The following is a 24766-nucleotide window of genomic DNA, read 5'->3' on the forward strand; positions in this document are numbered from 1 at the left end:
CGAACAGGTGCCGGAATGTGGCGACTGGGGGCTTTTCACAGTAACTTCACTGCAGTGTTAATGTAAGCTTACTTGTGACAATAAAGATTATTAATTATCAGTAGGCTAAGGGTTGGTCCAACCAGAGTGGCCCGAAGAACAATGGATCTTGATTGGATCACTCGGGCTGAACAGGGGCATCCTGTGGATCCCACTAACGAGTTTAAGTCTGAATTGGACAACGTAACTCCGGCTAGGTCTGGGTGAATCCCTCTGACTCTGTGCTCGCAGTTTTTCCCTCAGTCTGTTAACCCCTAAATTTCTAAATACATCTTCGATCACATTTCAGAACCTAAGTTCCTAAGATTTACCTCTTGTAACATTGGTGAAGACAGATACAAAGTGCTCATTTTAATACCTTGACCAAATCCTTTGCCTCTTCATGAAGATTTTCCTTTGGATTCTCCATACATACGCCCAACATTTTCTCTCATTGCGTCTTACAATTTATATAAATCTAACATTCTAAAATTAAATATTGGAGTTGCATTTTAAATAATCCTGTACAAAAGGGTGAAGTTCTAAGGGGAGCCCTTAGAAGGAAAGAGAAAATGATTAGATCTGGAGCATTTCCGAATGGAATCAGGGTGCCCTTTTCCCCTCCTGGGAGCTCTTAATACAATTAGAACGATAGCTCATTGACTTGGGATAAGAGGTAGCAAATTTAATGTGGAGTTGAGGAGAAACTACTTCTCCCAAAGAGTTGTGAATCTGCGGAATTCGCCACCCCAGCGTGCGGGAGATGCTGGGACAAGTCAGTAAATTTAAGGAGGAGTTAGACAGATTTTAAATTGGTAATGGGTTGAAGGGTTATGGAGAACGGGCAGGACGGTGGAGTTGAGGCCAAGATGAGATCAGCCCTGATTGAATGGCAGAGCAGACTCGATGGGCCGAATGGCCTAATTCTGCTCCTATATCTTATGAACTTATGAACAAAAGTAATAAACCATTGACTGGTTTCTTCATTTGGGGATTGTGCAACGATTCAGCAGAACCTGTCACCACATTAATCACGATGATGCGAAGACTGAGACTGATGATGTCTTTGTCTTATTTCGGAAGGGACTGCCATCATCTGGGAATCCGGAACAACTTTGACTTTGTACGCTTCCTCAAGTTTGCTCGAGTTTGTGCGGTTGGCAATAAGAAGCATATTTGCACTCGGGATAAGGTAAGGTCTACCGTGAGATTAAATGGGGAGCTTTTTTTAAAAAACCCTGGGGGATTTCTCATTCTGCACAGGCGCACTAAAACCTATTCTAACACCTGTACTCGCATCAATGAACTCAATTGACACTCGATTATTCTCCTTTTGTCTATCTGCCTCTTGGAAGACATGGGCCATCGTAAAGAATGGTGGGCCAGAGTTCGTGATCTGCAATCTCAAAGCTGATTGTTTTTTACTGAGATTCATTCAGGGGATATGGGTGTAGCTGGCAGGATGGACATGTTGCCCTTATAATAATAATAATCGCTTATTGTCACAAGTAGGCTTTAATGAAGTTACTGTGAAAAGCCCCTAGTCGCCACATTCCGGCGCCTGTTCGGGGAGGCCGGTACGGGAATTGAACCCGCGCTGCTGGCCTTGTTCTGCATTACAAGCCAGCTGTTTAGCCCACTGTGCTAAACCAGCTCTGATTTGAGATTGATCTGTCCGGGCTGTTTTAGATTTTGGTGGTTCTGTATGTAGTGAGGAATGGTTTTAAAATCTTTCCGGGTTGCCTGTAGCTCTTGTGGCTTCGTTTGATGATGAGTGTTCTGATGAAATGGAACGGTTCAGAAATCTATCCCATGACAAATCCTGAAATGTTCCACTTTTAATATTTTGCTATCAAAATGTGGTAGCTTGGTTCCTTCAGTTCTGGCCTGTCTGGCGTCTCCCTGATTTTCATCACTCCCAACATCGGTGAACGTATATCGACACGTTTTAATTGACATCTTTGTTTCTGGAACATACCTCTTCATTCACCTGAGGAAGGCGCAGCGCTCCGAAAGCTAGTGACATCGAAACAAACCTGTTGGACTTTAACCATTTTCTATGTTCATTGTTCTGGATCAGGTCTCCTGTTAGTGAATTTCTATTTTGAGGCAGTTGATGTGCTGGCTGAAGTTTATTTTCCAACCATTTGCTGTTGTAACTTTTATCTGTGGGTGACAATTGGTGAATTGAACCAACCTGTCTGGTGGTTCAGGCCCATGATGAAAACCGTTGCTGTGCGAGGTACTGATAGTTTGTGGAACTGAGGACATACAAATTAAAATACAAGAGACCACATGCGGCTTCAAGTTTCATTCATCCATTGACCCCTGGGCTCATTGGCCAATGTTGGCTGCCGGTCCAGGAGCGGATTGTTGTAAAGTTTTCGCCATCCTTGTTTTCACACCTCTACCACATCTCGCTCCTTCACAAATCCTCCTTCGTGTCCGACGGAGATCTCCACGTTCCCTCGGTTCTGGCCTGTCTGGGGTCTCCCTGATTTTCATCGCTCCCAACATCGGTGAACATGCTCTCAGCCACCCACCTAAACTTTGGAATTTCTCACCACCTTTCCACCCCCAAAAGGTTTCTTAAAACCAAACGTTTGGTCATCCGTCCTGATATAAAGGTGTTACTCGGTGTCAAATTTAATTTCACATTTCTGTGAAGTGTTGGGAGGGGGGGAGGGGGGACACACATTTGACTATATTAACTAGAGGCTGTATAAAGGCAGTTGGTCTGTTATTTGCTATGTGCATGTACAACTGTAGCTTCAGTTCATGGGAACCCAGTTCACCGTGAGTGCTGGAGTTCCGTGTTGAGGGTGAGAATACGGGCAGGATTCTCCAAATGGCGACGGCAAAATCGCATCCGGCCGGATTCACTCTGAAATCGGGACGGCGTTGTTTTTTCACCGCTCCGCTCCCTCAAAATGAGTATGCCGTTCGGACGGTCTCAGGACGGGGGGGTGGGGGGGGGGGGCATTCCGCTGGCAGGAGGGGCTTTGGCGGTAGCTGGGGGGGACTGGTTGGGGGGGGGGGGGGGGGGGGGGGCATTATCTGGCTGGCCAGTCCTGCGCGTGGCCAGCATCATGTTGTACGGCATGGTTGCCGCAGGCTGTTGCCTTGCACGGCCACGGACCCGGCCATTCTGCGTCCATACCAGCAGGTAAAGCCGGGGGGCTTTACGTGGTGCGGCTGCTAGGCCCCCCACTGGACGGAGCATCCGTGCTGGGCGCCGCCGGCATTTTGGTCGAAATACCAGACATATCCTCCGGACATAGCCGCAGAATCGGAGAACCCAGCCCTAACTCAATTTTTTCTAATTTTAAAAAAAGGTGTCCAAAGGGGCAATTTAGCGTGGCCAATCCACCTAGCCTGCTCATCTTTTGGGTTGTGGGGGTGAGACCCACGCAGACACGGCGAGAATGTGCAAACTCCACACGTACCTGGGACCTCGGAGCTGCGAGGCAGCAGTACTAACCACTGAGCCACCCATCCATTGACTCCATCTACACCTCCCGCTGCCTGGGGAAAGCGGGCAGCATAATCAAAGACCCCTCCCACCCGGCCTACACGCTCTTCCAACTTCTTCCATCGGAAGGGCCTCTTATGGACTGATAGACTTATGGACTGATCTGATCTCTTCACACACATTCTCTACTGAGTAATACTACACTCCTTTTTTTAAAACATGTTTTTATTCTCCATTTTCGCATTTTCCTTCAAAGTTTACACCCCACCCACAAACTGTAAATGGTAACAAATACAAAATCAATCCCCTTAACAATACCAACGATCCCATCCTCCCACCACCCCAAACAACGGCCCACCTCTCAATATATGCATCCAATAAAACAAACCCTCCCACGGTGGCAACAAAAAAACAAAGGAGAAAAAGGAAAAGGAGTCCGGGCCCGCCCATGGTCACCATTGACCTATAGAGTCCACTCCGCGCACCCCCCCCCTCCCCCACCCCCCCCTACACTCAACGCCATCCAACCTCTGAAAGAGTGCCGTACATGATACCCAAGAGTTGTAACCCCCCCCACAGTCTCCAACTCCTCCCGTCCACTGCCTCTTGTAAAACTCCTCCCAACCTCGGTTCCTTCCCCCCAACTTTCCACCCCGGCTAGACCACTCGGACCCTGTTCTGCCAGGCTCCGATGGCCGCAGCCCCTCCCCCACCTCACTCCCGTTCACTGGCCGGCTTAAACCGGCCAGCGTGGAGGCCCCCGCCCGGGTCCCTTTCCCCCTTGCCCGGCCCTAGCAAAGCCCAGAAATCCCCTTTTAGCACACAAACCCCGCATATCCACTTACACCCCAAAGAGCCCTCATTTCGAGTGAAAGTCCCATTACTTCCCTTGTCCAAATATATACAACATTGGCTCCTTCAACCCGTACACCCGCACGCAGTGAAACAAAAATGAAGAAAATACAGTCATGAGGTTACATTGGCACATGGCCATTTCTCAGTTCTGCCACAGTCCTTCTGCTTTCGCAAACTCCTCCGCTGCTTCCGCCGTTCCAAAATGAAAGTCCCTGAGCTTATAAGTCACCCGCAGCTTCGCTGGATATACAATGCCGCACCGCACCTTGCTAATGTACAGTGCCCTCTTCACCCGGTTGAAGGCATCCCGCCTCCTCGCCAGCTCCACCGTAAAGTCCTGGTATACACGTATACCAGCTCCAGCCCACTGCACCACCCGCTTCTGCTTGGCCCAGCTCAGGACCTTCTCCTTCACCCTGTACCTACGGAAGCACAGAGTCACTGCCCTTGGCGACTCACTCGCCTTTGGTACAGGCCTCCACGACCGGTGAGCCCGATCCAGTTCATATCGGGAGGGCTCCTCCCCCTCCCCCAATAGTTTCGCCAGCATCGCGGCAAAATACTCAGTCGGCCTCGGGCCTTCAACTCCTTCGGGCAGCCCCACAATCCTCAAATTCTGTCGCCTGGATCTGTGTTCCAGGTCTTCCATTTTTCCTCGCAGATCCTTGTTAGTATCCATCACCTTCCGCATCTCCTTCCCCATCGAGGCAAGTTGATCACTGTGCTGCAATAACGTCTCCTCCACTTCCTTCAGCGCCTCCCTTTGCTCTCGCGCCTCTGCCACTGCGCTCGCCACCGCCTTCGTCACCGGGGAAATCGCCTCCTCCACCAGCAAACTCAAAACCTCTCTCATCTCCTTCCTCATTGTCCCCATGTATTTTGTAAACTGCCTTTCGAATTCCGCAGCCATCACCGTAGTTAATTCTTCAGCCGTAAGCAATGCGGCCTCCCCTGGTGCTCCAGCCTCCATTTTCCTTGGTGACTCCGTGGTGACCTTTCCACTCCCCGACGGACCTTCAGCTGTTTTCCTTACGGACGTTCTTTTGCTCACCCTCGACATTTTTCTTCCCTGTGCGTTCACTCAGCCGCCTCTGTGCCTTCTCCCTGCTTTTGCCGCCTCCGTGGACCCTGGGACCGGGCTTAAAGCCCCGAAAATGCCGTTCCCGAACGGGAGCCCTCCATTGTGGGGCCGCCTCCCGCCCGCCGTCACCGGAAGTCGCCGTAGTACTACACTCCTGTATGCTTCACCTGATGCCTGTGTCTATGTATTCACATTGTGTATTTTATGTTTGCCCTATTATGTATTTTCTTTTCATGTACAGATTGATCTGTTTGAGCTGCACACACAACAATACTTTTCATTGACTTGGGTACACGTGGCAATAAACCAATCCAATGAAATGAAAATGAAAATCGCTTATTGTCACAAGTAGGCTTCAAATGAAGTTACTGTGAAAAGCCCCTAGTCGCCACATTCCGGCGCCTGTTCGGGGAGGCTGGTAGGGCAATTGAACCGTGCTGCTGGCCTGCCTTGGTCTGCTTTAAATGCCAGCTATTTAGCCCAGTGCTAAACAGCCCCTGCATGCTGCCCTGAGAGTAAGTATCTAATGAGTCCAAATTATATTAAGAAAGCTTTTTAAAAAAAAATATATTTATTAAAGTTTCTCAACACAATTTTTCTCCCTTACAAACAATCCCCTACAAACAATAACCCCCCCCCCCCCCCCCGTAACAAAAAATACCCGAGAAATCGGCAGAGCAAGATATATACATGGCAAAATGATATATTTACACAGCTTTGTACACTGGCCCTCACCCGTACGTGCCAGTTTCCCCAACCCTTCATGTTATCTCTTGCTCATCCACCCTCCCAGGCAGCCCCCCCCCCCCCCCAGGGTTACTGCTGCTGCTGACCGACCTTCCTCTAACGCTCCGCGAGATAGTCTAGGAACGGTTGCCACCGCCTGTAGAACCCCTGCGCAGACCCTCTCAAGGCGAACTTAATCCTCTCCAACTTTATGAACCCAGCCATATCATTTATCCAGGCTGGGGGGCTTCGCCTCCTTCCACATTAGCAAGATCCTTCGCCAGGCTACTAGGTACGTAAAGGCCAGAATGCCGGCCTCTTTCGCCTCCTGCACTCCCGGTTCGTCCACTACTCCAAATATTGCTAGCCCCCAGCTTGGCTTGACCCGGACTTTCACCACCTGAGATATTGCTCCTGCCACTCCTCTCCAGAACCCCTCCAGTGCCGGACATGACCAAAACATATGGACATGGTTCGCCGGGCTCCCTGAGCACCTTCCACATCTGTCCTCTACCCCAAAGAACCTACTCAACCTCGCCCCCGTCAAGTGCGCTCTGTGGACCACCTTAAATTGTATCAGGCTGAGCCTGGCACACGAGGAGGAGGAATTAACCCTACCTAGGGCATCAGCCCACAGACCTTCCTCGATCTCCCCCAGCTCCTCCTCCCATTTACCCTTCAACTCTTCTACCAGCGCTTCCCCCTCTTCTTTCAACTCCTGGTGTATTTCCGACACCTTGCCCTGCCCGACCCAGACACCCGAGATCACCCTATCTTGAACTTCTTGTGCCGGGAGCACCGGGAATTCCATCACCTGTCGCCTCACAAAAGCCCTCACCTGCATATATCTAAAGGCATTTCCCGGGGGTAACTCTAACTTCTCCTCCAGTGCCCCTAGGCTCGCAAACGTCCCGTCGATGAACAGGTCCCCCATTCTTCCAGTCCCTTCCCGATGCCAGCTCTGGAACCCCCCGTCCATCTTCCCCGGGACAAACCGGTGGTTACCCCTGATCGGGGACCACACCGATGCTCCCATTGCACCCCGGTGCCGTCTCCACTGGCCCCAGATCCTTAGCGTTGCCGCCACCACCGGGCTCGTGATATACTTTGTCGGCGAGAGCGGCAGCGGTACCGTCACCAACGCCCCCAGGCTCGTTCCTTTACAGGACGCCATCTCCAGCCTCTTCCATGCCGCCCCACTCCCTCCATAACCCACTTGCGGATCATCGCCACATTTGCTGCCCAGTAGTAGCTCCCCAGGTTTGGCAGAGCCAACCCTCCTCGGTCCCTACTGCGTTCCAGGAACCCTCTCCTTACTCTCGGGGTCTTATTCGCCCACACAAACCCCATAATACTCCTGCCTACTCTCTTAAAAAAGGCCTTAGTGATCACGATGGGAAGGCACTGAAACACAAACAGAAACCTCGGAAGGACCACCATTTTGACCAACTGCACTCTACCCGCCAGCGAGAGCAGTAACATGTCCCATGTTTTGAAATCCTCCTCCATTTGCTCCACCAACCTCGTCAGATTCAGTTTCTGTAGGGTCCCCCAACTCCTGGCTATCTGGATCCCCAGATACTGAAAGCTTCCCTCCGCCTGTAATACAAAGAGCTCACTCTTCCCTACATTGAGCTTATAGCCCGAAAACTCCCCAAACTCCCTTAGAGTCTGCATGACCTCCACCACCCCCCCCATTGGATCCGCCACGTACAGCAACAGGTCATCCGCATATAGCGACACCCGATGCTCTTCTCCCCCTCGGACCACCCCCTTCCATTTATTACACTCCCTCAATGACATGGGCAATGGTTCGATCGCCAATGCGAACAACAGCGGGGACAGGGGGCACCCCTGCCTCGTCCCTCGGTACAGTTGAAAGTACTCCGACCTCCGCCGGTTCGTCACTACACTCGCCATCGGGGCTCTGTAAAGGTGCTTAACCCAATTGATAAACCCTACCCCGAACCCAAACCTACGCAGCACCTCCCAGAGGTACTCCCACTCTACTCGGTCAAAGGCCTTCTCCGCGTCCATAGCTGCCACTATCTCCGCCCCTCCCTCCTCCGATGGCATCATTATCACGTTTAAGAGCCTATATTAAGAAAGCTGATGTATCAGCAAAGGATTGATTACTTTTTTAACACTCTCTACGTGCAGTGATCAGCAGTGCGAGGAGCCAGTCCTAAGGCTCATCTATGGTGTCAGAATCTAATCTTCTAGGGAAAGATACTTGGATATTCTTACCTTCAATTGATGAAACCCAGAGCTGATTTTATGGAGGTGTCTTAATTGTAAATGGTATGGAAAAAATAAATGAAGAAAATGTACTTATAATTAAAATACAAGAACAGGACATGGTCACAAATTCAGCGAGTAAAAGACCAATTTTGGACGGAGGTTCTCATCAAGCAACACGTAGAATGGACTCTGGGATAGATTAGATTATCATAGAATTTGCAGTGCAGAAGGAGGCCATGATTCAGCCCATCGAGTCTGCACCGGCTCTTGGAAAGAGCACCCTACCCAAGGTCAACACCTCCACCCTATCCCCATAACCCAGTAACCCCACCCAACACTAAGGGCAATTTTGGACACTAAGGGCAATTTATCATGGCCAATCCACCTAACCTGCACATCTTTGGACTGTGGGAGGAAACCGGAGCACCTGGAGGAAACCCACGCCCACACTGGGAGGATGTGCAGACTCCGCACAGACGGTGGCCCAAGCCGGAATCGAACCTGGGACCCTGGAGCTGTGAAGCAATTGTGCTATCCACAATGCTACCGTGCTACCCATTAGGGAAGATATAAACTCTGGAAATACTGATGGAGCAATGACATTTGCAATGTAGGGGACTTTAATACAATTGTGGGATGAGTTAAATGCCTCCCACCTCTAATTATCTAGACCAGTAAATAAGGTTCAGCATGATTTCTTTAAATACCTCACTGGGATTTTCACTAAATTGGCCATTGCTAAATTGTGCTCCAGTGTGTCCAGCCTTGGACCTTGATGCTGATGGTCTGTGAAGAACACAAGTTTATTCAGTTTTTCCTTGCAGGAGGTTGGTGATTTGTATAACATGTTTCATACACGCAACACTTTGCATCGCAGAGCCTATCAGCACAGAGTGAGCAACATCATCGAGAGCATGTGAGTTTAGCTGCAGTGAAGTCATGTCTCTCTCGGAATTTTGTTATGTTTATTTCATCTCCGCTCAAATATTCTCCCATTTCTCCTGAAGGAACTCGTTCAGAAGTCCAAGTCCCTGTTTTCAGTCGCCTTCTAGCACCTTATCTCTAACTATGAACCCGTGATAATGAGGGTCAGCAGCCAATTGATGTTCCCAAGAGGCACCAAATCAAGCCCGCCTGGTCCTCACTGACGGCGGCACGTTTACGCTGCAGCAACAGTCGCCTGGCTGTTGGCCAACATTAGGAACCAGGCGGATTTGTATTCTCTTTAATCCCGATCCAAAGGACACTGAGGCCACTAACAGGCCATTGCTGCTGTGCCGGATCAGCTGTGCAAACTCCGTACAGACCATTGATCAACCCTGGGCTTCAGTCTGTCCCCCATGGCATTGAATGTACCCACTGAGCCATTGGATTCCTGGGCAAACTATCCTCTTGTTTGGAAAACACTGCTGTAACATTTCTGAAAATATTTAAATCCCTCAGGATCACAGAGGCATTGCTGTTGGCAGATCCACATATCAAGATAAGTGGTGCGAATGGGAAGCGTTATAAAATCTCCACAGCAATCGATGACATGGTGGCGTACACCAAACTGACAGGTGAGCATCATTGCGTGACTCCAATCTTGAGCTGTTCTTTGTATCCTGCAGCCCATGAGGCCATTTCGCTCATCGTATTAGTGCTGCCTCTTTGAAAGAACTGTTCAATTCATCCCATTCCCCATAGCCCTGTGCCTTTTCCTATTTGCTCCAGGGTTTGAGCACCAAACCCAATGCTCGTACTCCCGTGCAGTACTGCAGGAATGCTGCACATTCAGAGGTGCTGCCTTCTGATGCCACCTTAAAACTCAGGTGGATGTAAAGGATCCTATGGCACTGTTTTGAAAAAGAACATGGCACCCTGGCCAATATTTATCCCTCCGTCAACATCACAAATCAACATCACAAAAGCAGACTATCTGGTCGTTACCCGGTTGCTGATCTGTGTGACTTTGCTGGATTGACTGCTGTGTTTCTTACATTACAACAGCAAGTACTCTTCCATTAGTTGTAAGATGCTTTGAGATGTCAGGTAGTTGTGAAAAATGATACATGAAAGAAAAACTTGCATTTAGCAAGTATTTATCCAGTTCCCTTTCAAAAACTACTATTGAGTTTGCTCCCGCAACTCTTTCAGGCAATGTATTCCTGATTATTCACATAGAATTCCTGCAGTGTAGAAGGCGGACATTCAGCCCATCAAGTCCGCACCGACGGCAGCACGGTGGCGCAGTGCTTAGCATTGCTGCCTCACTGTGCCAAGGTCCCAGGTTCAATCCCGGCTCTGGGTCACTGTCCGTGTGGAGTTTGCACATTCTCCCCGTGTTTGCGTGGGTTTCACCCCCACCACCCAAAGATGTGCAGGCTAGGTTGATTGGCCATTCTAAATTGCCCCTTAATTGGAAAAAATGAATTGGGCACTCTAAATTTTTTTTTAAAAAAGTCTGCAAAACCCTCCAAAAGAGCGTTCTACATTGGTCTACTTTCCCCACCCTATCCCCGTAACTAACCTGCACATCCCTGGACATGAAAGGCAATTTAGCACGGCCAATCCACCCAACCTGCACATCCCCGGACCATGGGAGCAAACCCATACAGACACAGGAAGAAATCGCAAACCCCACACAGATTATATATAATAAGTTGTTGCTTGAAATAATTATGCCAATAATTCTTTCAATAATAAATTTGCCAATTATCTTCATTCATTTCTCTTCTAGCTGCCTAACTTCCTTCCGGTTTCCTTATTTACTCATCATCAAAACCCCCTATGGATTGGGGCGCCTTCATCCGATTCCCCTTAACCTTCCCTGTTCTACAATCCCAGCGTCTGTGATCTCATCACATAATTAAGACCCTGATGACATTCTGCACCCTTTCCAACGGTGCAACATCTGCCAAAGATGTGGTGGCCAGAAATGGACACCGTACTCTAACATAGGTCTAACGGCGTTTAATAAACTTTTAAGAACATCTGCATTGCTTTTTTTCCCCCCTGCCCTTATTTCTGGGGAAATTGGGCCTACTGCAAAATCTGGCTGCAGGAAGTGAGGAACCCAAAGGTGAAGGAAAGAGCCAGAAATGAATAGATTACACATTATTAAGGGCTTTGGGCCTTTTTTTTGTTGTTGATATAAATGTTTACCTTTTTTTGTGAGAAGACGAAGAAACAATTTATTCAGTTGACCAGAGCTTTGATTGTTTTTTCCAGATGCAATTTTTCAACAGATCCTGAATTCATCTAAACCTGAACTGGAACCGGCACGGGAAATCCTGAACAATATAATTTGTCGCAAGCTGTACAAATGGATTGGTCAAACTCAACCTGAAGCTGAAACAACAATTCGAGCAGTAAGAGTTTGGAGTTTGCACATTCCCCCCCCCCGTATTTGCGAGGGTTTCACCCCCACAACCCAAAGATGTGCAGGGTAGGTGGATTGAACACGCTAAATTGCCCCTTAATTGGAAAAGAAAATTAATTGGGTACTCTAAATTTATAAAAAAATTAAAAAATTCCTCACTTTATTTTACGGAAAACCTGTAATTAACAATGTTCTTTCAAGTGGTGGTAGAAAAGCAACTTTAGGACAATCTGCTTTCCTTTTAGGATGAAATTGATGGGCTGAATGATCAGGTTGCTGCTGCTATCCCAACAAAACCTTTGGGGGCCCAACTTGCCCCAGAAGATTTCATTGTAAATGTAAGTAATGGATGGTTAAGGATGTGTTTTGAGTTCTTCCTTCCCCTTCTTGTGAAAATTGGGTACAGTAGAGGGACACAACTTCTACATATCAGCCCAGAAGGTCAATGGTTCAAATGCAGACCTCTGTTGAATAGAATAGTGAAGATATGAATTGAATCGCTGTGATTCTGAACTAAGGAGAGTGAAAATCGTCTTGCGTTCTTCTGGCTCGTTGATCTGTACTGGGTACGGTGGGCGTTGTGATCTCTACGGGTAAGGTGGGTGCTGGCTGAGGAACTTGTTGGACTTGTCTTCAGATGCCAGCTGAATAAGTTGTCAGTATTCACCCTGCCCCCTATTGGAATTGAACTGAACTCATTCATCCTGCTTCATCCAACTTCCAAGTGTTCAGAATACCAGTGCACTGTTTCAGTGTAGTCCAGACTAATATCAAGAACACCCCTGTCTTATCCAGTATCTATACGAGACTCGGGGATCTCGTATTCCCAGAATCCTTGGGGGAGGGATACACGCTTCCCTGCTAAGGTGGCGGGCAACCCGAGCACCTCCGGTCAGGGACCAGCTGACACTCTCGGTTGTGTATCGCCGAGTGCCGTGTAGTTAGAGATCCTGAAAAAACCTTAATTATTTCACTCAACTCTGTGTGGACTTCCCTTCTAGTGACTAGAAAAATCGCCAACGGTTTCCGTTGCCCCTGCCCCCAAACATGTACGCACACTTACCCGTACGCACACTTACCCGTACGCACACTTACCCGTACGCACACTTACCCGTACGCACACTTACCCGTACGCACACTTACCCGTACGCACACTTACCCGTACGCACACTTACCCGTACGCACACTTACCCGTACGCACACTTACCCGTACGCACACTTACCCGTACGCACACTAACCCGCACACGACTGCGGTGCAGGGGTGCGGCAATTATAATTTTATTGTAAGAATCGTTAGATAAAGACCTAAATCCATCTAGTTCACAATACAACAATAACAGAGTTGTTGATGACTCAGAACAGTGAATCTAATCGCTTTATTCTGCAACTTCCAGTCCCTGGAGTGGGAATTGAACCCAAGAGCTCCAGACTCAGAGGCAAGATCACTGCCTGTTGATGGAGTGGGAGTTTGGTGATAATCTACTATAGGTGAACCAGAAAACGGCATTTGTAATTATACCTCAACCACTTGAGGGCAGCACGGTAGCATGGTGGTTAGCACAATTGCTTCACAGCTCCAGGGTCCCAGGTTCGATTCCCGGCTTGGGTCACTGTCTGTGCGGAGTCTGCACGTTCTCCCCGTGTGTGCGTGGGTTTCCTCCCACAGTCCAAAGATGTGCAGGTTAAGTGGATTGGTCATGCTAAATTGCCCTTAGTGTCCAAAATTGCCCTTGGTGTTGGGTGGGGTTACTGGGTTATGGGGATAGGATGGAGGTGTGGGCTTGGGTAGGGTGCTCTTTCAAAGAGTTGGTGCAGACACGATGGGCCAAATGGCCTCCTTCTGCACTGTAAATTCTATGATTCACTTCTAACGTTTCAGAGTAAGGAGGCGGGACTAGCGGAGAGTGGATCTGATGAGTCATGGGTAACCATGGTGTCCTGGGGCTGGTGGAGACATCGAAGAATTTCTTGGATTGTTTTCCATCTGAGATTGCCTGAGATTTTCATCCACTGGTAATCGGTGCTCAGGAGTTGACATTAATAGTGGTCAGGGAGGCTTGTGACGATGTTGTCCATTCAAAATGGTGGACTGAATATTGTGCCTCCTTTTTGTATGTCCGAATCACTTGTTCTTCAATTTTCTACCTCTTCTGATGATGGGACGCTGATTGTTTGTTGATATCTGGTGCCACAGGTACTGGCTCTACCTGGTACCACGGTCAAATACCCAATGCCTCTACCTGGTACCACGGTCAAATACCCAATGCCTCTACCTGGTACCACAGTCAAATACCCAATGCCTCTACCTGGTACCACGGTCAAATACCCAATGCCTCTACCTGGTACCACGGTCAAATACCCAATGCCTCTACCTGGTACCACGGTCAAATACCCAATGCCTCTACCTGGTACCACGGTCAAATACCCAACGCCTCTACCTGGTACCACGGTCAAATACCCAATGCCTCTACCTGGTACCACGGTCAAATACCCAATGCCTCTACCTGGTACCACGGTCAAATACCCAATGCCTCTACCTGGTACCACGGTCAAATACCCAATGCCTCTACCTGGTACCACGGTCAAATACCCAATGCCTCTACCTGGTACCACGGTCAAATACCCAATGCCTCTACCTGGTACCACGGTCAAATACCCAACGCCTCTACCTGGTACCGCGGTCAAATACCCAATGCCTCTACCTGGTACCACGGTCAAATACCCAATGCCTCTACCTGGTAGCACGGTCAAATACCCAATGCGTGGAATCCAGGAAGATTTGTTTTTCTCAGTTCATCTTGCCTGGCTCTACCTGGCATTTACAAACATTGCGGTTGTTGGAATGGGTCACTGAGGCAGGACTTAATTTCAGTTGGCCAGTGACCTGTAACATGTTTTTGGGAGCAGCGAGGTCACATACGTGACCCTATCTGCAGAGTTCAGCCGTTGCGTTTTCTTACTCCAGTTAAAAGAATTCTTTACCAATTCTCATTGTTTTCCTGAGGGGCAGCCTTAAAATTAGACCCAGATCATTTCGGGGGTAATGTCAGGAAGCACCTCTTGACACAAAGGGCTGTGAGAATCTAGAATTCTCTTCTCCACTCCTCACTCCCTCCCCAAAAAGGAAGCTGGCGAGGTTGAGGGTCAATTGAAAATTTCTAACCTGAGATGGCTACTTTTTTGTGAAGCAAGGGTGTTAAAGATTACAGAAGCAGGGTGGGTAGCTGGAGAGGAGATACAGATCAGTCAAGACATAATGGAATGGTGGAACAAGCTTGTGGGCAGCATGCCCCCTACTGTTTCTATATGGTAAGGTCTGTTCTTTGTTGTGAATTAAACATGAGTCAGACAGCACCATTCTCTGAACACTGGAAGATAAATGCAGTATTTTAAAATGCTATCTTTTATGATTTAGTCCAGTATAAATTTAGAGCTTGTTGTGTCTTATTTAAGTGTTGTTTGATGTTCTTTGTCCAATCTTTTGTCCTCTCAAATCCTCTCTTGCCTAGAATTGAAATGTCAGCGGTGGGGTGCTACTTGTCCCTCATTTACTTTGTTTATAGTTTTCTGAAAAAACGGGGACACCTTCCGATAAATCAGACTGTAATTCCTTCTATTGCTGGGGGTGGATGTAACCATATCGGGCTCTAACCCCATTGCAGAGACTTGAGGACAAAATGTAGACTGACACTCCAGTGGAATGAGGAGTGCTAGAGACTGCCAGTTAAAGGAGGGATTCTCTGCTGTGGACATATTGACTGCAAAGTAGATTGATAGTGGTTGCACTCCTATGAAGTGTTTCATTGGCTGTAGAGTGCTTAGTCCCAGAGGTTGTGACAGGCACTGAAATGAAATGAAATGAAAATTGCTTATTGTCACAAGTAGGCTTCAAATGAAGTTACTGTGAAAAGCCCCTAGTCGCCACATTCCGGCGCCTGTTCGGGGAGGCTGTTACGGGAATCGAACCGTGCTGCTGGCCTGGTCTGCTTTCAAAGCCAGCGATTTAGCCCTGTGCTAAACAGCCCCACTGTATAAATACAAGACTTTTCATTTGCGAAGCAACATTTAGTAATGCTAGGAATTTTGGGGGATTGAAGCATTTAGGATTTTCATCGTCTGTTTCTCCTTATTTAGGTTATCCAGATGGACTACGGGATGGAGAAAGAAAATCCAATTAACAAGGTCCGGTTCTACTGCAAGAACAACCCTAACCAGGCAATCAAAATTCGCAAAGATCAGGTAACTTTTGATACCTGAAGAAGAAACAAAGCCTGTTTTTAATTTGGCTTTAAAAAGTCTGCTCTCTCAAACCTGCACTAACTGAAGGCAGGGGCAGACCAACTCTCCGTTCAGGGGTAGCAATAGGGAGGTGTGATTTTTAACCACAACACCCTCTGCCTCTTGAGGTGTTGCGTAGCTTTGCGGATCAGAAAATCGACAGAACCTTCACTCACTGTGGTGTTGTGATGTAGCTCGCTCCACTCAGACACTTTCGTTAGCTTATTATTAATACATGCAAATATCAACTTTCTGACTCATGTACCCACTCAGGTGTCTCGGTTGCTGCCGGAGAGGTTTACAGAGCAGCTGATCCAAGTGTACTGCAAGAAGACGGATGAGCAGAGTGTGGAAGCAGCCAGGAAACACTTTGTGCAATGGTGCATCAACAGGAACTTCACTAAACCAAGGGTAGGGAGTTGGGGACCACCCTGGAACATTGTTGCTTCTGTGTTCCTCCTGTGAACATGTTGATAACCTGCTGTATTACTGTCGAACCTCGCTGTAGTAGTTGAAAGATTGCTTGGTCGTGCATCAATTTGCTTGCCACAAAACGGTGTTGGCAATAATTCAGCAGTAAGCTCCGAATCTATAGGTAGTGGGGTCAAATCCCATCCCAGAGACATAATCTAGGTTGACACGCGTATTGCAGTGCTGAGCAACTCCTACAATCAAAAGTGTCACCTTTCAGAAGCGATGTTAAACTGAGGCCCCATTTTCCCTCTCCGGACAACGTAATAGATCCCAAGCAATATTTTGAAGAAGCGAAAGCGAGTTCTCTCTGGTGTACTGACCAGTATTTATTCGTAAATAAGTATCAATAAGAACAGATTATCTGGTCATTGTCACATTGCTGTTTCTGGGGGCTTGCTGTGCGACAACTGGCTGTTACATTTCTGACATTGCAACAGCACCTGCCCTTCAAAAGTACTTCATTGGCTGTGAAGTGCTTCAAGACATCCAAAGGTTGTGAAAGGTGCTATAAAAATTCAATCCTTTTCTATTCAAGTTCAGATCAAAGACACACGCAACAGTCCAAATCCTCGTGTGGATGATACAGTGGGTCCGCTCTTCATTTTAACTGTGTCCCACCCCCACATTTAACAAAACTGTTGGTGGGTGGGGAATATCCTGGGGAACTTGGTATGTCAAGGCAGCATGAAGGTTGGCAATAAATCAGTGATCAGAAGGTCCCATTTTTGATTCTGCTGAAATAGATCAGCAGAAAAATAATCCAGAGTTTCCAGATGGCTGTCAATGATCCCCAACTGGTGTGTGCAAGTACATGGCTATCGAGAGAGGACAGGATGGGGCATTCTCATCATCCGCACCAGTCTAAAAACCCACCACGTTCCCTGCTGTACCTCAATATAGATGAGATTCCGGAGGGCTTGCCATTGACTTGTGAATTGGGCCTCGGGTGAGTCGGGTACCTGCAGGCAGGAGGAGGACACAGAATTTCATAGAAATTACAGTGCAGAAGGAGGCCATTTGGCCCATTGAGTCTGCATTGGCTCCTGGAAAGAGTACCCTATCCAAGCCCACACCTCCACCCTATCCCTCTAACCCAGTAACCTCACCCAACACTGAGGGCAATTTTGGACACTAAGGGCAATTTAGCATGGTCAATCCACCTATCTGCACATCTTTGGACTGTGGGAGGAAACCAGAGCACCCGGAGGAAACCAACGCAGACACTGGGAGGACGTGCAGACTCCACACAGACAGTGACCAAAGCCAGGAATCGAACCTGAGACCCTGGAGCTGCGAAGCAATTGTGCTAACCACTATGCTACCATGCTGCCCCACTTAGACACAAATGACTAAGATAGGAAGGTCACGCAGTAATGAAGACTAGCACCTTTTAACGTAGGAAAGCATCCCAATATGCTTTACAATCATGTACTCATGGAAGTTGAAAGAAAGGGGGAACGACCAAAAGATTTGTTGAAGAGTTGGGTTTTAAAGAAGGCGGAGGCCAGTGGTGATTGAGGGTGGGATGAGGGAAATGCACACGAACCCAGACTTAGAGGAATCAAGAGGGTGGGCAGAATGAGCAAGGGTGAAGCCATGGGAGGACTTAAAACAGAGTGAGGCATTTTGGATGTGGTAGGTAAGTGGGACTTGCAGAGTTTTGGATGAACTGCAGCTTATCGCGTGCGAAGGAAAATAGGCGGGCCAGGAGAAGGCTGAAATAGTCTGGTCATCAGGTGACAAAAGTATGGACAGAGGAGAGATGTTGAATTGTACATTCTGAATGGATCCTTGAAGTCTGTTCACCGCTATTACTCTCCCTTTCCATTAGTTACAACTGAACGATTGGTTGTATACCTTGTATTTAATTTCCCAAGGACTGGTTTTCTAATGCAATAAAAGCAGCAAGTATTTAATCTGACTCTCTATGATCTTTGATGATGCGTGACGCTGTGCGTAGTGGTTTTACAAACATGAAACTACCAAAAGGCTGCAGAACCTGAAGTGATCCTAGTGCTAAAGTAACCAGTGTGAAATGCCACATGTCGTTAGTTGGGGTGATATCATCTCCAGATATCGTGCGTCAGCGAAACTACAAACACAGAAACCCAAATGATTTATTGCACAGAAGGAGGCTGTTCAGCCCATCGTGTTCATGCTAGCCAACCAAGAGCCATTCCGCCTAATCCCACTTTCCAGTTCTTGGTCTGTCGCCCTTTAGGTTTACCACACTTCAAATGTCACTCCAGATGCTTTTTAAATGTGACGAGGGTTTCTGCCTCTACCACCCTTTTCAGGCAGAGGGTTCCAGATGCCTTTGGGTGATTATCTTTCATCGCTTCCCCTCTACTTCTTCCGCCACTCATCTTTACCCCAGTTTGCCCTACATGTGACAGCAAATGCACAGTGATGTGGTTGACTCGATTGCCTCCTGAAACGGTGTACCAAGCCACTCGCTTGTACCAAACTACTCCAGGTAAAGCACTGTTGGTGTACCTACACTGCATGTTGCAGCGATTCAAGGAGCCAGTTCACCATCATCTTTTCAAGGGCAATTAGGAATGATCAACAAACGCTGACCTTTCCCGCCATGCCCATATCCCCCAAAATATATTTTTTTAAATGCAAGTATTTATTTTTAAGCAATTTATACAGAACCTTTCAAGAACCCTTGGATGTCCCAAATCACTTTATAACCAAAGAAGCACTTTTGAAGTGCAGTCACGGTACAAGTGCAGTATGGCACACGGCAGCCTGTTTAAGCAGAGCAAGGTCCTTGTGAGAAGCAATGTGATAACATTCAGATAACAATTAAATATCTGAAAAATTATGATAATTATTGGTTGAGCCACCAGAAAGAACGCAACTGTTCTTCTTTACAATAGTACAATGGGTTCTTTCCACGTGAGAAGGCAGAGAAAGGGCCTCCGCTTAATGTTTCATTCAGAAGGTGGCACCTCCAATACTGCTAGTGCAAGCCTGAAGTCTGTGCTCACACAGCCAGGTGAAAGAATATTTTATAAAAGCATTTTAAGATATGATGTTTACGTCTTATTACTCTACTTTCCCAAAAAAGCAGTTGTTAATAATTTCACTTTCATACCTATTTGCAGGATGGTGATATCGTTGCTCCTGAGCTCACGCCACTCAAGCCCGATTGGAATGACCAAGATAGTGACAGTGATGACTCTGATGGCCCGGGCTATGGCAATGTCAACAGTCACAAGGCCAAGACACAGCTTTTCAAGTAAAGAGTGGGAATTTCCTGTGAACCCCACGGGACTTGTTTTATTCCAGTTGTGAAGTTGGATCGCTTGGACATCTCGGGAGACTTTGGTGCTTTTAAAACTTGTTGGCTTCAATTATTTTATCATTTAAATGAAGAAAAATAATCTTCATAAAAATAAACCTATCTGACTTGATTGAGGAGGAACATTTGGTTTGATAAAACCAATGCCTCCGTGAACAATGCCCACTGCGATGGGCATTCAATCAAAACATTGAAATATTTTTTCCTCGTATTGTTTAACAAATCAACTGGCTTCCACGAAAACATCGCTGAGGCGATTTGGATGCGATACACTCCTTAAATTGAAGCATTTTTCCTGCTAGTTCTAATTTCTATTTCTTTGGTTTCTTCATGGTCAAAATATCAATGGTAGGAAGTAATTACGTTTCTATTGCCAAGATAGAATGTAACATTGTGAAAGTAGGGGAGTTGACTGTTTATCATCAGTGTGAAAATCGGTAAGTATTATGTGGCCTCGTGTCTCCAGCAGTTTGCAAGGTACTTGGGTCACTGGTTTGGCTATCATACCACTATAGAACAAATAGACCGAAGAGCGTAGGACATGGCGTCTTGTGACTATATTATTGCTTACCTGAGGAAGTATCGCAGGTGTTATAGACGGTCTATATGTTATTTTTTTTAAGCGTTTAGTTTGAAGTATTCCAATACAAAATGCTCCACTTTAGCCAACTGGAATCTCTGGGAAATTGGATGAAACTGGTAATGATACCTATTCCTGCGCAGTTGGAGCGAGGCTGATTGTGGTTTGGGTTCCTGGTATAATTGCTTTGTTAATGTCTGACTGGTGAGGGTTGCTGTGGTGGTCAGAACCTGGCCCAATGAAGAAGATCCTGGTCCTTGCTCTGCCGATAACCCAGGGTTGGTAGGAGCTGCATCATTCTGGCAAGTCTTTTGAGGCTACATTTTGCTTTCTGGGCTTTACGGGTGGATCACCTGATATTTAGTAATGTATGACTCAAGGTGGGGGGGGGGGGGGGGTGAGTCGAGGATAAGCAGCTTGTTTTGCACTGTAGAAGCCAGTGCACTGGATATATAATTTACATGATACTTATCAACCCTACATATATAGGGTTATGTGTAAGTGTGTCAACCCATGGCGGCACAGTGGTTAGCACTGCTGCCTCACAGCGCCAGGGACCCGGGTGCGATTCCCTCCTTGGATGACTGTGTGGAGTTTGCCCGTTCTCCCCGCTCTGCATAGATTTGCTCCGGTTTCCTCCCACACTCCAAAGATGTGTAGGTTAGGTGAATTGGCCATAAAAAAAGTGTAAAAGTGTATCATCCTTTTCAAAATTCAGATCAGTAAAACTTGTCAAAAAGCCCCATCAAACTCATCACTTTCCACCTCCCATATTCTCTGGGTCATTTAACATTCAGCCATCTCCCAAGTGATTTGTGTGTCTACCAATGATTCTCCGCTTCACCGCAGAGCATTTGCAAGAATATGAACTACATCTAATCCGAAAGACCACCTCCCCACAAACGTTAAAAAAAAGAATGTGACTAGGCACCATGGCCAGCATCATCTGGCCCCTCCCACTAATGGGATCTTCCGGTCCTGTGGTGGATTCCCAGGTGGCGCAGCTAATAATAATCGCCTATTGTACAAGCCTACGAGTAGGCTTCAATGAAGTTGCTGTGAAAAGCCCCCTAGTCGCCACATTCCGGCGCCTGTTCGGGGAGGTTGGTATGGGAATTGAACCCGCGCTGCTGCCATTGTTCTGCATTACAAGCCGGCTGTTTCGCCCACTGTGCTAAACCAACCACGACTGGTGACAACGCAAATGCCCATCGAATTCGGTAGGACTATCAGATACTGTCGGTAGCCAATGGTGAGCCTTCTCCGCAGGCCCAAGTATTTTCAAGGGATGATGAATATTCTAATATCCCAAAGTCGGGTGTTTACTGACCCTGGGAGTAATTGGAAAGTATACATCTCAGCTTTAACCCTTTGTACCATGATGTGCTTTCATATACAGTAGACATGGATCTGCACACACTGAACCTCATTTCCAACATGGTGCCTCTTTTCCTTATTGATCTGAAACTTTAGCATTGTGCACACATAATGGTGGGAGTTTCAAATCAGTTCTAAATAATAGTGATAGCGGAATTCAGTAACGCAGTAACTATAAGGGAAAGTAAATCTGTGGGCCTTTGACCTAAATTCTGTATAATTTGTTACGGCGCTGCACTGTTTTCCTGCGTGTCTGTTTCTAAGGGGGTAAGAACCAGCTCAAATTCCTCCCCACCGTCCTCTTTTTGTTTTTCTTCCTTTGTTGCCAAGTGCAAGAAGCGAAAAAGTGTTCTGGTTGAACCGCACAAGCACATTCTGTGCCATTTCTTGACGGTGGACCAGGCTTGTACAGGCCGGTCCAACTGATAAGCGTTTGTCACACAGCCTGCTCCCAATGATTAAACTGAAACTTAGACTAACCTGGCCTAGCTCCAATGTATACTCTCCAAAGACACCATGCAATCAGTATTAGCATGTTCATAAACAATAGTATGGAACACCAGGGCACAGGTTCTCTTGTGTCCTTCCATTAATGCCTCTCGGGTAGCTTTAGACGTACTATATAAATGCAATCTGCTGCCTGAATGCGAGACGTGCTCTCACAGGGCAAAACAAATTGAGTTTTGGCACTGTCCAGCGACAATGGGAGGAGTCCAGGAATGGATGGTGTGGCTCCACTTGGCACAAGGGTAAATGAGGGTGGGAGTGGTGTTTGCGAGGGCTCTCTGGCTGTAACAGTTCCATTCACTCATTCACCTAATCATATTAGAATATATTCAGGAGTAGTATATTGCATGAATAGTTCACTGCAGTGTCAGGCAAGCCGGTGTTTGTCATTGACCTGCCTATGGTCAGCTTGTCTCAGGTGCTGAATTATTATTTTTGTTATCCCATTTTATTGGCTGCCAGGATAATACAAGTATCCTGACTGTTGACCGCATGATGCTGACAGGCTAAGCACTATCTTGCTCGGGCTAGGTTGTGTATTTAGCGAGTTTTAATTTTTTTTAAGTATACAGTTTAACTTAGTTATATCACTTTTTTGCACCCCTTGTTTTTGGGGGTGTGGTTAAAGGTTCTAGAACATTTCTGTTCTAGAATATTGGTTCACCGATCATGATTTTACATGGGGGGAAAATCCCCAAACTTCTACGTTGTTTGGATACATTGTGTTATGATCAGGTATTTTATAAACTAGGGGTTAAAATAGCCATTTTGCAGTTTTGTATAGCGTAACCAGTTTAATTATATAGCAATAAAGGGGAAACATTGAAATTAAAATCTGTTCCAAGTATTCGACTTGATGTCAGGTTTTGTTGACTTTCATAAAGAAATGGTCCCGTTTTCTATGCGCTTTAGAAATTGTTCTTCTTCAAACCTTTTTTGGCTGTAATGATGTTGGAATGCCTACCAGAAATCGTGGCCGGAATTCTCTGGCCGTTGGGATTCACTGTTCCCGCTAGTAGCGCACTCCTGCTTCAACGGGAAATCCCATTGTCAAGCGGGCGGGAGTAGAGAATCTCGGCGCCAGCGAATGGCACGCCCGCCGAAAAAACAAGCGGCTGGGGGACCGGAGAATCCAATCCCATATCTCCTTTTTAAAAAAAAAAAAAGTCTCTCCTGCCTGAACGCGGGTCCTTTCCTGTGCTGCTGTCTCCAGGTGACCATCACTGACCACTGTATACTGTGTCTTGCAGTGAAACATTAAGCCTGGATTGGTCATTTTTTGATGAAGGTGGATTCTGTAATTGTGGCCAGCAGTAAAAGGTATCATCCCCTGGGAAACAGCTTTGGGTTGAGACCACATTTACTGAGGAGTCTGCTCGAGGAGCCATTTTAGATTTTCACTCCTGTGTTTGTTTGGGCGTGTTTGCGTGGGTTTCGTCCCCACAACGCAAATATGTGCACCTTGGGTGGATTGGCCGCGCTAAAATTGCCCCTTAATTGGAAAAAAATGAATTGGGCACTCTAAATTTTTTTTATTTAAAAAAAAAAAAAAAAAATTTTTATTAAAGGTTTTCATAAAATATCAATAACAAAATGAAAAAGGAACCCAACAGGGTTAAGTACAAAACACAGTCCAGAAAAACAACCCTCCATACCCCCCCCTGCCCCGTGTACATAAATAATAAATTAACATTAACACCCCGACTTAATACAACAAGTACATACACCCCCTCGGAGCCTCCAGTGTAAATAACAAAAACAAAAAGTAATCAAGTGACCCTCCCCTCCGAGTTGCTGTTGCCATTGACCAATGTCTACCGCTCTGCCAGGAAGTCTAAGAACGGTTGCCACCGCCTAAAGAACCCTTGTACCGACCCTCTCAAGGCGAATTTCACCCATTCCAACTTAATGAACCCTGCCATATCGCTGATCCAGGATTCCACGCTTGGGGCCAATCCTTCCACTGAAGAAGAATCCTTCGCCGGGCTACCAGGAACGCAAAGGCCAGAATTCCGGCCTCTTTCGCCTCCTGCACTCCCGGCTCCTCTGCCACCCCAAATATTGCGTGCCCCCAGTCCGGCTTGACCCTGGATTCTACCACCCTCTACACCGTCTTCGCTAAGCCCTTCCAAAATCTCTCCAGCGCTGGGCATGCCCGGAACATATGGGTGTGATTTGCTGGGCTCCCTGAGCACCTAACACACCTGTCCTCACCCCCAAAAAACTGACTCATCCTTGTCCCGGTCATGTGTGCCCTGTGCAGCACCTTAAACTGTATGAGGCTGAGCCTCGCGCAGTTGAGGAAGAGTTCACCCTCCCCAGGGCATCTGCCCACGTCCCTTCCTCAATTTCCTCTCCAACTCCTCCTCCTACTTACCTTTTACCTCCACCACCGAGGCCTCCTCCTCCTGCATCACCTGGTAAGTTTCCGAGATCTTACCCACTCCCACCCACCCCCCCCGAGAGCACCCTGTCCTGTACTGTG

General features: G+C 47.2%; 1 protein-coding gene across 1 annotated transcript in view; it reads left to right on the forward strand.

Annotated features, from left to right (window-relative positions):
* Positions 1-23128, forward strand: part of LOC140428583 (deoxynucleoside triphosphate triphosphohydrolase SAMHD1-like) — an 83430-nt gene extending 60302 nt beyond the window's left edge. The window contains exons 9-16 of the mRNA XM_072515221.1: positions 1102-1210; positions 9218-9309; positions 9837-9952; positions 11604-11743; positions 12000-12092; positions 15890-15994; positions 16307-16444; positions 19621-23128. Coding sequence (XP_072371322.1) covers positions 1102-1210; positions 9218-9309; positions 9837-9952; positions 11604-11743; positions 12000-12092; positions 15890-15994; positions 16307-16444; positions 19621-19758 — 931 coding nt within the window. The 3' untranslated portion in view covers positions 19759-23128. The remainder of the gene's footprint in view (positions 1-1101; positions 1211-9217; positions 9310-9836; positions 9953-11603; positions 11744-11999; positions 12093-15889; positions 15995-16306; positions 16445-19620) is intronic.
* Positions 23129-24766: the final 1638 nt, after the last annotated feature.

This window comes from Scyliorhinus torazame, chromosome 8 (assembly GCF_047496885.1).
Source record: "Scyliorhinus torazame isolate Kashiwa2021f chromosome 8, sScyTor2.1, whole genome shotgun sequence".
Lineage (NCBI taxonomy): Eukaryota > Metazoa > Chordata > Chondrichthyes > Carcharhiniformes > Scyliorhinidae > Scyliorhinus > Scyliorhinus torazame.